The sequence below is a fragment of the Alligator sinensis genome, unplaced genomic scaffold (genome assembly GCF_000455745.1).
Source record: "Alligator sinensis unplaced genomic scaffold, ASM45574v1 scaffold1208_1, whole genome shotgun sequence".
NCBI lineage: Eukaryota > Metazoa > Chordata > Crocodylia > Alligatoridae > Alligator > Alligator sinensis.
Window position 1 is genome coordinate 204,644 of NW_005842782.1, and position 9,892 is coordinate 214,535.

A 9,892-nucleotide genomic window follows, 5' to 3' on the forward strand; every position below is an offset into this window, starting at 1 on the left:
TAACCCGCCTGTCTTCTGGTGTGGATGCTTTGCCCCAAAGTTTGGTGTCATCGGCAAACTTGGCCAGTCGGCTTCTGACTCCAATGTCCACATCATTAATGAAGATGTTGAACAATATGGGTCCAAGGACAGAGCCTTGGGGGACCCCACTGGTCACAGGACACCACAACGATTGACTTCCGTCAATTACTACCCTCTGGGTCCAACCCTGGAGCCAATTTCCCAGCCAGCAGATCGTGGTGGACCCAAGGCCACAATTGGCCAGTTTTGCCAAGAGGTAATCATGGGATACCAGATTGAAGACTTTTTTGAAGTCAAGATATATGACATCAATCTCTTCTCCCTTGTCCAGGTGATAGGTCACCTGGTCGTAGAAAGAGATAAGATTGGCCAAGCAAGACTTACCCGCAACAAACCTGTGCTGGCTATCCCCGGCTAGAATGTTGGTGTCGGCCAGTCCATTAAGGATGGCCTCTTTTAATAAACTTTCCTAAGACCGTCCCCGGGATAGAGGTCAGGCTGATGGGCCTGTAGTTTGCCGGATCCACTTTGATTCTTTCTTGAAGATAGGCAACACACTGGCCTTCTTCCAGTCTTCGGGCACTTCACCAGAGCACCAGGAGTTCTCAAAGATCCGTGTCAGGGGCTGGGCTATGATGCTTGCCAGCTTCTTGAGTACCCTGGGGTGTAGATTGTCAGGGTCAGCTGACTTGAAGGTATTCAGCCTCTCAAGGTGTTCCTTCATGAGGTCAGCATTGATGGAGGGCAGGGGATTTCCCTTGCCCGGACCTCCCTGTCAGTAGTGGGCATGGGTGTCCCATGGGACTGATGAAAGACCAATGCAAAGTGCCCATTTAATAGGTTGGCTTTTTCCTGGGCGTCAGTTGCCAGTTGTCCCATCTGGTTTAGCAGGGGTCCAATGTTGCCCTTGCTTTTCCTCCAGCTCCCCACATATCTGAAAAAAGGACTTTTTATTGTCCTTGATACTGAAAGCTAGTTGGAGTTCAGTTGCAGCCTTGGCTTTCCTGGTTTGCTCCCTGCAGGACCGGACCAGCGCAGATTATTCCTCCTTGGAGGTGAATCCTGTCCTCCATCCTTTGTAGGCCTCTCTTTTTAGCCTCAGGAGGTCTGCTAGGTCCCTGGAGAGCCAGGGGAGCTGCTGTGCCCTCTTGCTGCCTTTCCTCCGAGATGGAATAGAGTTGGCTTGTGCATTGAGGATCGCTCCCTTGAGGAGCAACCACTCTTCCTGAACTCCCCTCTCCCTGGAGTCGTGGTCCCTTAGGGCCTCACTGACAAGCCTCCTGAGCTTGTCAAAGTCAGCTTTCCTGAAGTCAAGGACTTCCGTGTTGCTGACTGACTTGCCAGCTTTTTGGCAGATGGTGAAAGTGATCAGCTTGTGTTCACTGTCACCCAGCTTCCCATCGATCACTAGGTCGCCGATTAGGTCATCCCCAGTAGCCAGTAACAGGTTGAGCAGCGCTTTGCCTCTTGTTGGCCCGTAGACTTCTTGAGTCAGGTAGAGGTCATCCACGCACAATAGGAAGCTTTGTGACTGCTCGGATTTTGCTGAGTGATCCTCCCACGAGATGTCTGGATAGTTGAAGTCTCCCATGACAACCATGGTCCTGGAGCATGCGGCCTCAGCCAGTTCCCCGGGCGAATTCCTGGTCAAGCTCTTACTTTGGGAGGGAGGTCTGTAGTAGACTCCCACCGTTGTGTCCCCTGTGCCATGTTCCCCGCGGATTTTAACCCAGAGGGTCTCCAGTCGTCCACGCTGGTTGCCAACATCGGGTTGAAGGGACGCGTAGCTTTCCTTAACATAGAGAGCTACACCCCCACCCCTTTTATCTATTCCATCTCTCCTGTACAAGGTATAGCTGTCTATACCCATGGTCCAGTCATGGGTGGAGTCCCACCAGGTCTCCGTTATTCCTATGACGTCATAATTGTTTGTGTTAAGCAGGAGGACGGGTTCCTTCTGCTTATTCCCCAAGCTCCTGGCGTATGTGTACAGACAGGCAAGTGTCCCCTTGGGGGTCCTTGCCCACAAATTGTACCAGGGCTGGGGCAGGGGTGGGCTCCCTTAAGTGCCTTGGCCTGCTGGCTTTGCAAGGGTTGCTCAGCGGGCCAGCAGTGCCGCCCCCCCCCCTGCCCCTTGGCGGGCTTAGTTTAAAGCCTGGTGGAGCAGGTCAGCCAATCTGGCTGAGAAGAGCCTCCTCCCCAGGGGAGAGAGGTAGAGGCTATCTCTTCCCTCCACCTTTCTCCCCTCCAATCTGTTTAGAACCATCCACTGAGGCCTGCCAAATCTCCACCCTTCCCCTAAGGCCTCTTCCCAAAAAGACTTCCTTTGTCCACTCCAGGCTTGTTTCTTAGGGATACAAACTTAGATACTTGGGTATAACTTGACTGGAGTTCCAGGGGCTTCCCTTAAAAAGATCCTGTCAGAGCAGGGCCTGGACTAAAAGGTCTCTTTAGATCCCTTCCAGCCCCATGTTTCTATGAATATATAAACCTGTGATTTAGAGCAGTGGTTTTCAAACTGTTCCACAGAACCCTGGGGTTCTGCTATAGTTTGCCAAAGAGATTGGGATACTGGTGGAGTAGGCCATGAGGCAGTGTGCCACCATTACTAAGCTGGGTTCCCTGGCTCCACGTTGACTGTTAGGATAGTGGCAGAGGTTCTGCGGCAGAAATGGTGTGAAAGGTTTCATGATTAGGAAGCTGGAAAACCACTGATTTGGAGCATGTTTGCATTGCCTCCATGCTGTGTCTGGGACCTCAACCGAAGCACACATCCCATCTGCTCTGTGGGGACCAAACCTTAGTTATGAGACAAAGTCGCCATCTCAGAGAGGTATAAGCATGTGTAGAAAAGTTTGCCTGAGGCTGAAGGGGCACTAGGGCCACTCTGGGCTGAATGCTCAGACCTGCTGTGAGGCAGCTGCTTTGTAGGGTCTCAGTCCTACGGTTTGGCCAGTGCTGGCACAAACAGTTCTACAGTTTGAGCAAGTGGTGGCGCTACTGGATGGTGCAGCATAGATGAGCTGCCAGGTGTCTGTCTCAACTTCCTGCCCTTCAGCTCAGGGTTTAGCTGCTTTGGCTATGCTGGTGAAAGTCCTGCTTTGTAGGGCTTTGTAGATGGTTTTCCCCCTTGCTGCAGAAGGCAGGACACGAAACAGTGGTTTTGCATTATAGCATGAAAAAGTTCCTTGCTGTTAAAAAAACAGGACTTTGGAATGAACTGCCCAGGGACCTCAGGGAAATGTTTTTCACTGGAGGCTGATGAGAGGAGTCTGGATAAGTATTGGACTGGGATGACTGAGGAGTAGCCCTCCTGCTCCCATGGAGCCAGGGGTTTGAACCAAATGACTTGTACCCTTTGAGCCCTGTGATACTATGATCTTTCATTGCTGCATAGCAAGTGATGCAGCAAGGTGGCCCCAGCTCAAGATGGGCTGTGCCCATTTTGGCAAGGAAAAGGCTAGGAAGGCCAGCTGCTAGAGGAATCTCAGTTTAAGACTGCTTGAAGCTTCCTGGCTGTAGACGGGGAGGGGTAGTCTACAGTCCTGGCAATGGACAAGATGGAACTTGAGAAGGATGTCTCCATCTTTTGGACAGGGCAAAGACCTAAGGAATAAACTGGAAGGGATGACCTTGCCCCAGGTAGGGCCCAGGAAACAGATTGGAGGGGATGATCCTGTGCATGGATCAAGGCTGTTGAAACACTTGCTGAATTTTTAACCAATTGCTTTTTGTCTCTCTACAGGACATAAAGAGCACCCTGGAAAGGTAAGGGCTTCATTTCCCTCTTTTGCTTAACCCGGCAATGCAGCAGGAGAATGCAAATGCATCCCAGTCCCCTATGTTCAGTGTGGGAGGGGAAACTGATGCCCCTCATATCCCTATAGTTTGAGACCAGGCTGGTGCTACAGAGGAGGACCAGCAGCACAGCCAGAATATGGGAATAGAGTGGTGTTACGGTTATAGCAATACAGCTGGGAGCCAGGATTCCTGGTTGCCATCCAGAGTTCTGGAGGGCAGTAAGGCCCAGAGCAAGGGGCCAAGGAGGAATCAGTCAGGACTCCTTGGTTCCTTTTCTACTTGTTTTGCTGCACCTACTTCCCTTTTTCTGCTACAGTTTCACCCTTCCTAAGCCTGGGGAAACCCTCATTCCTTGTGGTGGGTGGAGGCTTGCAAGGGAGGCCTGGGTTGTTTGTTTTTTAAATATCCCATGACAGTGGGGTTGAAGCACAGACCAGGGTTGTTCTTCTGTACACCTTCACCTCCCAAGAGGTGTCCCCATGTCTGACGTAGAGCTAAGCATGTCCACCTAATGTGAACCCTGGTAGGTGTGAATTGGTCCAAACCATGGAGCTGGCTTCAGTCCCCATCGAGCTGGAGAAGAACTTCTGCAGCTTCCCCCGGCAGTACTTCGCTCTCCGGAAGATCATTAAGAGATTGATCGGTGAGTTGGGGCACAGAGACCACTGGGAGATGGAGATCCCCTGCCCTTCCTACCCCTTTCCATCACAGTACTGGAAGTGTCCTCCGTCCTGAGGAAAGGGTCTCAGTTGCTTGGAGCTATGGCAATGGACACTACTCATTTATTACTCCTCTTTGTGGTTTCAGTGATGTTTGTTGGGAGACTGAAAGGGCTAGTGAGGGGTGCTCTGAGTCTCATGAAGCAAGACAAAAGGTTTGGGTGCATGGATAGGATGTCATTGGGAGGAGAAAAGATTTTTCAAGTGTGCAGGCTACTGGAGGAGGTAGAAGGTCTTTGTAGAGGAAAGACTGTCCTGATGGATGGTGATAGAAAGATATTACTGTCCTGAGTATTTTGCTTATGGACTTTAGGGAAAGGTGGTGCTTTGGGAGGGGCTGGAGGTTTAGGGGGCTGGAAGTGTGTTACCAGACTTTAATATTAGGCTTTAGGTAGTGGCACTGAATTCATGAATGCTTGAACAAAAATAGGCAGACAAGGTTCCTTGGGTGAATTTGATATCTTTTATTAGACCAGCCCAAATGGTTGGAGAAGTTATTAAGCAAGCTTTCGGGTTCAAAAACCCTTCGTCAGGCTCAGGAAGCTGCAGCAGTTGGTGTGGCTACAACCTAAACCCGTGAACAAAAATAGTCCATTCTCTGAAGAGAGCACTTGAGTACAGCAATTTGCAATTTCAAGTGTGCAACAAAACAGCAGAAAAGCTTTGCCTAAGCTAAGACACCACAAAATAAAACACATCAGCAGCACACAACTTAGACACAACAGAAGTTGTGCATAAGTCTTGTGTAGTTCTGAAGATAGTCTAGCCAGGCTTCTCTGGGGGATTGCAGGTCAGGTCATCTTAGCTAGTGAGTGTGGTCTACAGGCCTCATCTTTGTCTGGCTTTGTATAGGGATTTGCACCCTCTTCTCCCCCTTGGGTTCATCATGTGTCCCATGTGTCTCACACTTTTGGTGTTGCTGTCTCTTGCCTCTTCTCATGTATTCCAGTCTCTCACCCCTTACAGGTTCTACTTTGAAATATTAGTATAGCTCCCTGATTTCTTATATCGCATCAGAATGTTTAAGCAGTCTGATGCCCTCCCTGCTACCTCTGGTTACTTATGTGGCTTCAGAATCGGTTAAAGAGCCAGAGACTGTTATGACTGTGCCAGGTCTTTGCCAACAAGTGTGCTGGGAAGCAGTTCTGAGTTGGTTGCGTGGGGAAAGATCCAGAGGTGACTCCACTTGGAGAGGGAAATTAAAGGTTTCTTGGCATGGGGACAGTGTAGCTAAGCATGGACTGTTGGGTGCAAGGCTGGGAAGGGGCAACAGAGCTGGATGGATGGTAGGTGGATTGAAGTGGAGGACTTAGGGGTATAGGATTAACACTGGGGGTGATAAGGGAGCAAGCGAGGACAGAGGGCAAAAACAGCTTCTTCCCAAAGCACAGTTACCCTTCTGGAACCTGACTGCCTGGCTTCTTCCCTTGCACTTTAGGGGATGTGACCCTTGACCCTGAAACAGCCCACCCCAACCTGGTACTCTCAGAAGACCGAAAGAGCGTCAAGTTTGTGGATACCCGATTGCGGGACCTACCTGACACCCCACGGCGCTTCACCATCTACCCCTGTGTCCTGGCAGCTGAAGGCTTCACCTCAGGCCGCCACTACTGGGAGGTGGAGGTGGGTGACAAAACCCACTGGGCTCTGGGTGTGTGCAAAGACTCGGTGAGCCGCAAGGGTGAGCTGACGCCCCTGCCAGAGACAGGCTATTGGCGTGTGCGGCTGTGGAATGGGGACAAGTATGCAGCCACCACCACCCCCTTTACCCCACTGTACCTGCGTGTCAAGCCAAAGCGGATCGGCGTTTTCCTGGACTATGAGGCTGGGAAGGTCTCCTTTTACAATGTCACTGACCGCTCCCACATCTACACCTTTACTGACACTTTCACTGAGAAGATCTGGCCCCTCTTCTATCCAGGCATCCGTGCGGGGCGCAAGAATGCAGCTCCCCTCATCATCCGGTCTCCCACAGACTGGGAGTGATGGGACGTAGGGCTCCTGGGGCAGGCACATCAGCTTGCTGGACTACCAACGGCAGGGTGTGGGTTGTACCAGTCTATATGGACTTGTGGAGGGGGAATCATGCCACCCCTCCCTCCACCCCATCAGATGTGGTGGAGATGCGTATTGAGCCCAACCCTGCAAACTAGGAGCCTTGGGTTGCTGTGGCCCTCCATGGATTGGCAATCACCCCGAGAGTTTGGATCTTGTTTCTCCCATTCACTGGGCCTTGGATGGGGGTATAGTGCTGACTGCCTTCCAAGAGGCCCTGCAGGTTACCATGGACTGGGGAATGCTGGTAAGGAGCCAGAATGGATCACAGACTCCCTTTTGTCCTATAAATAATGTATGGGGCAGGGGGAGGGAGGGTGAAATCCCACAGTTCTCCTCCTCCAGACCCTCCTCCCCAGGTGGGCTTTTCTGAGCTGACAGGAAGTCTTGGCCCAAACACATGGGATAGATCAATTTTGGGCTTCCTCTGGGCCAGGTGTGAGCAGAGCCAGGGATTATATCCTGCACAAGCTGTCTGGGACACCGAGGAAAAAAGAAACTCCAGACTCTCCTTTTCCTCCTCTTGATTATCCATTGAGACCCATTATCCCTGCAGCAATGCTGGCAGACCACAAAGATTAACCATCTAGTCTTCTGCCACACCTCCCTGCCAGACCTGAGAACAGAACCAACAGTCCTGTCTCTCTTCAGTTTGGTACAACCACTAGGTGGTCCTGCCTCCAGGTGGGGAATAGGTTGTGGCCCTCAGGGGCCAAAAGACTCTTTCTGTCCAGAACACAAGAAAGAGGTGGCAGACTTCGAAAGGACTTACCCAGAGCTGTTCTAATGCAACACAATTTTTATGAGATCCAGATGGAAACAGGAGCCAAAATATTAGGTGTTCTACATACACACCCATACTCTCATACTATTTTTTACTACATTTTTTCTGTGCATTCTTACGCTGTTCTTGACACCTGTTTCTGCTTCGACAAAGTTTGCAAGTGCTTGCTTTGCCTTCCAGTGATCTCAGTTGCTATGCAGTCCCTGGCAGTAATGGACACTAGCAATTGTTATGGTTATAGGCAGAGATATGGAAGCCCATTATAATCCTGTGTTGTCTGTAAGAGGCCTTGTTTGGTGCCATTCCTCCCCACTAATATTATCCCTAGCAGCATATTCTGTGAGGGATTTAACCCTGGTAGTGGAAGATCTGATGTCCCATCTTGTCCCTTTTAGCCAGGGTGGCCTTATTGGAGGAGGAGAAAGCAATGCATTGTGGAACCTTGAAGGACTTTCTAGCAACCCCTCATTTTCCCTGGGCAGCATTTCTCTCATGGAGGAATTATGGGGTAGTCCCAAGGGAACTGTGGGATTGGGCAGGACAATGGGAGCCTTGAGAGTTTTCTTCTCCCATTTTAAGCTGTTTGCAATTCTCTGGGTTATGGAAACTACCAGGAGCTCTGGAATGCTTATGTAACACTCTTCCTCTGGAGCTTTTTAAAGAGGAGAGGGGACCATGGGATGAAAATAAAACAATGCAGGAACAGCACAGATGCTGTCTCCACAAGTTCATGCAATGGTGGGGAAAGGACCACCCACAGGGAACAGACAATTTGAGCGTATGGGGAGTACCCCGTAACTCTGTTGGATTCAGGCCCCCTGTTTAATCGGTGAACCCAAGAGTAAGTGGCCATGCAGACCCTGAACCCAATCCTTCCCAACTCTTCACAGCTGTGTCCCCAGTAAGTTCCCTACCCCATTCCACTGTCACAGCTGATTCTTGATTATTAGCATCTGTGCACTCAAGGGTTGTACTGGGGAAGTTTGCCTCTTATCAGACCCAGAGTGGAGTTACCAGAAGACCAGAGTTAGAGTTAAAACAACATCCTTCAGGCCTGCAACAGAGTCCAGTATCTGAGGTGACAGAAGAGCTGGGGGTGGCAGTCCATCTTGCCAGACAAGAAAATAAGTCAGATATGCTTGGAGCTGGGAGGCTTCTCCCCCCCCCCCCCCCCCCCCCCCGCCCCCCATAGGGGTGCAGGCAGAGGTTTTGAGAGATGGTTCAGCTCCCTCAGCCACACCCCACCCATGGGAGCTGGCTTTTGTTATCCACCACACCCCCAGGGGAGAGGGGGGCAAGCTTAGGATAAAAGTGCCTTCTGGGCCCAATCCCAGTCCACTGGATAGGGCCAGAAAGATGAACCCCTGGTCATGTGAAGTTTGGAAATCTAGTTGGTGTTTGGCCAGCACTCTACCCAGTCCACTCCAGACCAGATGAAATTGCTCTTTTCTTCAAGAGCATGTTACCAGTAGCAGATGGTGACCCAAAACAGCTATTCTTTCAGTAAAAACCATGCATCAGATGCTATTCAACCCACTGGGCACCTTTAAACGCAATCCTACCTAACCCTAAAACTGAATTAATGCACCTACTTCTGTTATGTGCCTTTAACTTAACTTTATGCCTAAGTCACAGAAATATGTGAGAATGCTTAGCTGCCTAATAAGGGGCCAGGATCTAGCCTTTTGTATCTATACTTGAACCACTTCACCAACATGGGAATACCAGCAAAGCATTCCTAGGGGAAGTGTAGCTGTAACTGGCTGAACTTTGCTTTGTAATGAAACGCATATGGCAAAAGCAGCTCTTGCAGCGAACACGTGGTTTGGCAGTGTGATTTAATCATAGATTCTAGGGTCGGAAGAGACCTCAGTGGGCCATTTAGTCCGACCCCCTGCCCCTGGCAGGCAAGAAAAGGGTCACCAAACCTGGGATCATGTGCTCCCAGCCAGGTGCCTGTCCAGTCTCCTCTTGAAGACTCCCAAGGATGGGGCGAGCACCACCTCCCTTGGAAGCCCATTCCAGATCCTGGCAACCCTGACTGTGAAGACCTTTTTTCTAATGTCCAGTCTAAACCTTCTCTCCAGTAGCTTATGGCCATTGTTCCTTGTTGTTCCAGGGGATGTCCTGGTAAACAGATCATCGCCTAATTCATGTTGCTTTCCCCTGATTAATTTGTACGCTGCCACAAGGTCCCCTCTCAGCCTTCTCTTGGAGAGGTTGAAGAGGTTAAGGTTCCTTAGCCTGTCCTCGTAGGGCCTTCCCTGTAGGCCTCCAATCAGACGAGTGGCTCTTCTTTGGACCCTCTCCAGGTTGTCCGCATCCCGCTTGAACTGCAGCATCCAGAACTGGACACGGTACTCTCTACGCGGCACTAGTCAGGCCGCAGCTGGAGGGAGAATCACCTCCCTGGACCTGTTTGTGAAGCACCTACGGATGCACAACAAGGTGCGATTGGCTCTGCCAACTACTTCATCACATTGACGACTCATGTTCATCCTGGAGTCATCTT

At 50.6% G+C, this 9,892-nt stretch overlaps 1 protein-coding gene across 9 annotated transcripts in view; it reads left to right on the forward strand.

The window, feature by feature from the left end:
• The window catches only part of LOC102374516 (E3 ubiquitin-protein ligase TRIM39), a 22,499-nt gene extending 13,152 nt beyond the window's left edge, over positions 1 to 9,347 (forward strand). For all 9 annotated transcript variants that reach the window (XM_014525311.2, XM_025217009.1, XM_025217011.1 and 6 more), the window contains 3 exons: positions 3,767 to 3,789; positions 4,350 to 4,465; positions 5,980 to 9,347. In XM_014525311.2, the coding sequence (XP_014380797.1) occupies positions 3,767 to 3,789; positions 4,350 to 4,465; positions 5,980 to 6,527 (687 nt within the window). In that variant the 3' untranslated portion in view covers positions 6,528 to 9,347. The remainder of the gene's footprint in view (positions 1 to 3,766; positions 3,790 to 4,349; positions 4,466 to 5,979) is intronic.
• Positions 9,348 to 9,892: the final 545 nt, after the last annotated feature.